Source organism: Acanthisitta chloris, unplaced genomic scaffold (assembly GCF_000695815.1).
Source record: "Acanthisitta chloris isolate BGI_N310 unplaced genomic scaffold, ASM69581v1 scaffold34868, whole genome shotgun sequence".
Lineage (NCBI taxonomy): Eukaryota > Metazoa > Chordata > Aves > Passeriformes > Acanthisittidae > Acanthisitta > Acanthisitta chloris.
This window is the reverse complement of record NW_008688159.1, coordinates 5,721-8,996: the sequence shown is the minus strand read 5'-3', so window position 1 is coordinate 8,996 and position 3,276 is coordinate 5,721. Positions and strand designations below refer to the sequence as shown.

Genomic DNA, 3,276 nt, shown 5'->3' with positions numbered 1-3,276 from the left:
CTGCTGATGTAGTATCTTTTAAACCTGAAGTTATAGTAATCCTTGTGTACTTCTGGAAGCCTTGTTTGAAGAGGAACAGCATCAGAAATGGGAAAGCATTAAAGCTAGGAAGTCTGAACTAATGGTTAATTCCCTGAAGCCAGCATATGTAGGGTATTTTTCCCTGTCACACGATAAATCTGTTGCCTTGGCTAGTATCCAACCTTATTAGCTCAGCTGCTGGCCAGAGCTGAAGCCTGAACATAGGCTGGCATCAAAGTGTTGTGGAGGCTGGAGGCACTGGGGCCAGATCCTGTTCGTGGTTTGATCTCTTACTCAACTGTTTAGCCCAAGAAAACCACATTCTTATGTCTGTCCTCTTTTGTGAGGTGAGAAGACCCAGACTCAACAAGCTTAGCACCTGTGGAGATGAGCAAAGGAAGAAGGTGCCTCAGTGCCCCTCTCACCTTTTCTTAACAGCAGCCAGGAAAGAGGGTGTTCCCTCAGCATGTGCTGTATTACACACCTCTGTAGCTCTCCTTTTTCTTTTCAGCTGGAATTATGTCCATTCTGCTGTTTAACTGATTTGCTGCAGACCTTGAATGAATGATAAATGCCTTCAGATTGTTCGCATTCAGTCTGGTTTTTCCAGGAATTATAGTTTCTTGTAGAAAAATCCAGTGTGGAAATTTTTTCTTAGAAAGGAGCTGGTGTAAATGATGTTTCTGTGCTGTCCCTCTTCTAAACAGTATTAAAAAAAAAAAACCCCAAAATGACTTCACCAGTTCATCTGAGGCAAAGAGCTTTACTAAACCCAGATGACCCCTGGTCCACGTGACTTCATTTGTTCCCCTCTTGGTCTTGATTTGGTTGTGATTTTTATTTCTTCCCCTCCCCACCTTCCCTAAATGTCAGGCTGTGACATAAAATTGCATGCAAGCGTTGGGAGCTCTGGAACAAGCTCCATGTATCTCTCAAATCTTTATCCCTCCCAGTTCCCCAATCACTTGCCCAGTGATTGTCCCCTTGTCCTTCTCAGTGCAAGTCTGACCTGTGATATACCTAATCTTGTCCCTTTTGATTTATAGCAATGCATGCACTAGCAATTGTAGTCATGTATGTAGTGGAGTCTGTGACTGGAGAATAACCTGCCTGCTCCTCTCCGATTTGCATAATCGATCATAGTTAAATAATCAATAGTACAAGACAGTTGGGAAGCAGGTGAGTCCTCTTAAAACCTGTTCTATGGAAGCCAGAGTTTATTCTATTAAAATAAGCTGGGTTTTAACCTGAAGCTTCTGAATTCAACACATGGATATTTCTCATCAGTTTTTAACATACTTTTGATTAGCTCACCTGGTTGGACTGTGTTCCTCTTGCTTTACTGGTGAATTACAGCTGCAGACAAGGTGGAGAGAGAAGCTCCAGTCCCAACAGGGAGTCTGCACTATCTGGAAAAAGGAGCAGTGTAAGGGAGCAGGGAGCTCATTCTTCACAGTGTGCTGGTTTGGGCACACTGCGCTGTGGTGTTATCACTGACCTCTCAGCTAATGGCCAACACCTACCTGACTGAGCTGCTTTGGCTTTAAAGCTTTTGGGATGTTGTTTTCCAACACATTTTGTTACAAAACTGGCACCATAACCTTCTGTACACAAGCATTGCATTCACAGTGATATCCCACTGGAAAGGAGCAAGAAACAGAAACTCCCAAGATGTTGGTCTGTCTGACAATACCAGACCAACTCAGAAATTACAGATGATGCATTTCCCAAAGACAAAACCAGGTCTTATTTATGAAACAAAACTTGGTGGTGTTCTTTCATTTTTATTGTGTTTTTCTTTTTTCCCCCTGTTCTAAGCTGCAGTAATAGCAATGTAAAGGATTTTCTTATAACCTTGAAAACTGTCTCCAGCTAACTTGCAGTACAAGTGAAGGTGGGAACTTTCCATCTACCTTGAAGAGGAACTTCAGCCATTTTTTTAAAACACCATTAAGCCATTAAATTATAAGATCATTTAAAAGCTGACCTTATAAAAGGGTGCACATCTACTTAAGCAAGAAATAAAAACATCCATCCCTCATGTATGCAATAATAAAACAGGCAGAAGTTTTTCAATAGTAGCATTGCAGCCCTCTGTTTTGTGTCAATTTTTAACAGTATTGAAAGGTTAAATTATGTATTTGCTTAAGGAAAGTGACAACGTGTTTCATGGCAGGACCTTGGTCTCCAAGTCAGAAGGTCTGGGTTCTGTCCCTGGCCTTGCAGTCTGATGTTTGACACCAGCCAGGTCACTTCCACTTGCTGTGCTTTCCTCTCTTGCCTGATACCTGAGACGTTCTTTGACCAGGGTGCTGGGGTGTAGGGCAAAAAGGGAGCTGGTTCTTGGGCACTGTCCCTGCACTTACTGCAAAGCACCAGAAGGCATTGCAGTGATCAAGCTGCTGCATGAGCCTTGGCTGACTTCTCATGCTTTTAGAGAAAGTGTTGGATGTGCAGTTTTAGCAATGCGGTAATGTGGGATATTGATATGGGGTTAAAGAAATGAGAAGTTTAACTTCTAATCTTCTTTAGCTGTGGAAAGTCCTGGAATGCTCCTGCCCTGTGTAACAGCACCGTGTTGTGATTTCTGGCGGGGGCATAGAGAAATACTTGGAATGTCTTGGAAATGAAGGAGCTGATGTTGTCTAGCCATAATTGTGGCACCAGTTGCCTATCGATTAGCTGCTGGACTCTTGGTTCTGTCTCTTTATTGCAGCCAAAATGTGTTTTGACTGCCTGGGAAGGTAATTCTGTAAGCACATACCCCTGATACAAGGAATACTTCAGTGTTTTTGTCTTTCTGTGATCTAGATGAGCAGCATTCTGGGACTGTTCTGCTATCCCAAAAATATTTGGGAAGGAGTGGGAGGACAAATTGATTTCAAATAGCTTGTCTTGGTTCTTCTGTTTTCTTCATCCTGTCTCCCACCCTCTCTTTAATGCATCTTTTAAATGCCTTCGTTCCTCGGCCGTGTAGCTGCCACAGTGCCTGAGCAACGGACGGTGACGCTTGACGTGGATGTGAATAACCGCACCGACCGGCTGGAGTGGTGCAGTTGCTATTACCATGGCAATTTCTCCCTGAATGCTGCCTTTGAAATCAAGTTACACTGGATGGCAGTGACTGCAGCTGTTCTTTTTGAGATGGTAAGAGTCCTTGTGTTCTGGATGGCCGCAGAAATGCCTGTCTGGCCTCTGCATCCCTTGGACAACTGGAGAGATTGTCATGGGAAGTGTTAGGAGAGAGACAGTAGG

General features: G+C 43.4%; 1 protein-coding gene across 4 annotated transcripts in view; it reads left to right on the top strand.

The window, feature by feature from the left end:
• DEPDC5 (DEP domain containing 5) overlaps positions 1-3,276 on the top strand; it is a 41,857-nt gene that overhangs the window by 33,632 nt on the left and 4,949 nt on the right. For all 4 annotated transcript variants that reach the window (XM_009080917.1, XM_009080916.1, XM_009080915.1 and 1 more), the window contains one exon: positions 2,999-3,168. In XM_009080917.1, coding sequence (XP_009079165.1) covers positions 2,999-3,168 — 170 coding nt within the window. The remainder of the gene's footprint in view (positions 1-2,998; positions 3,169-3,276) is intronic.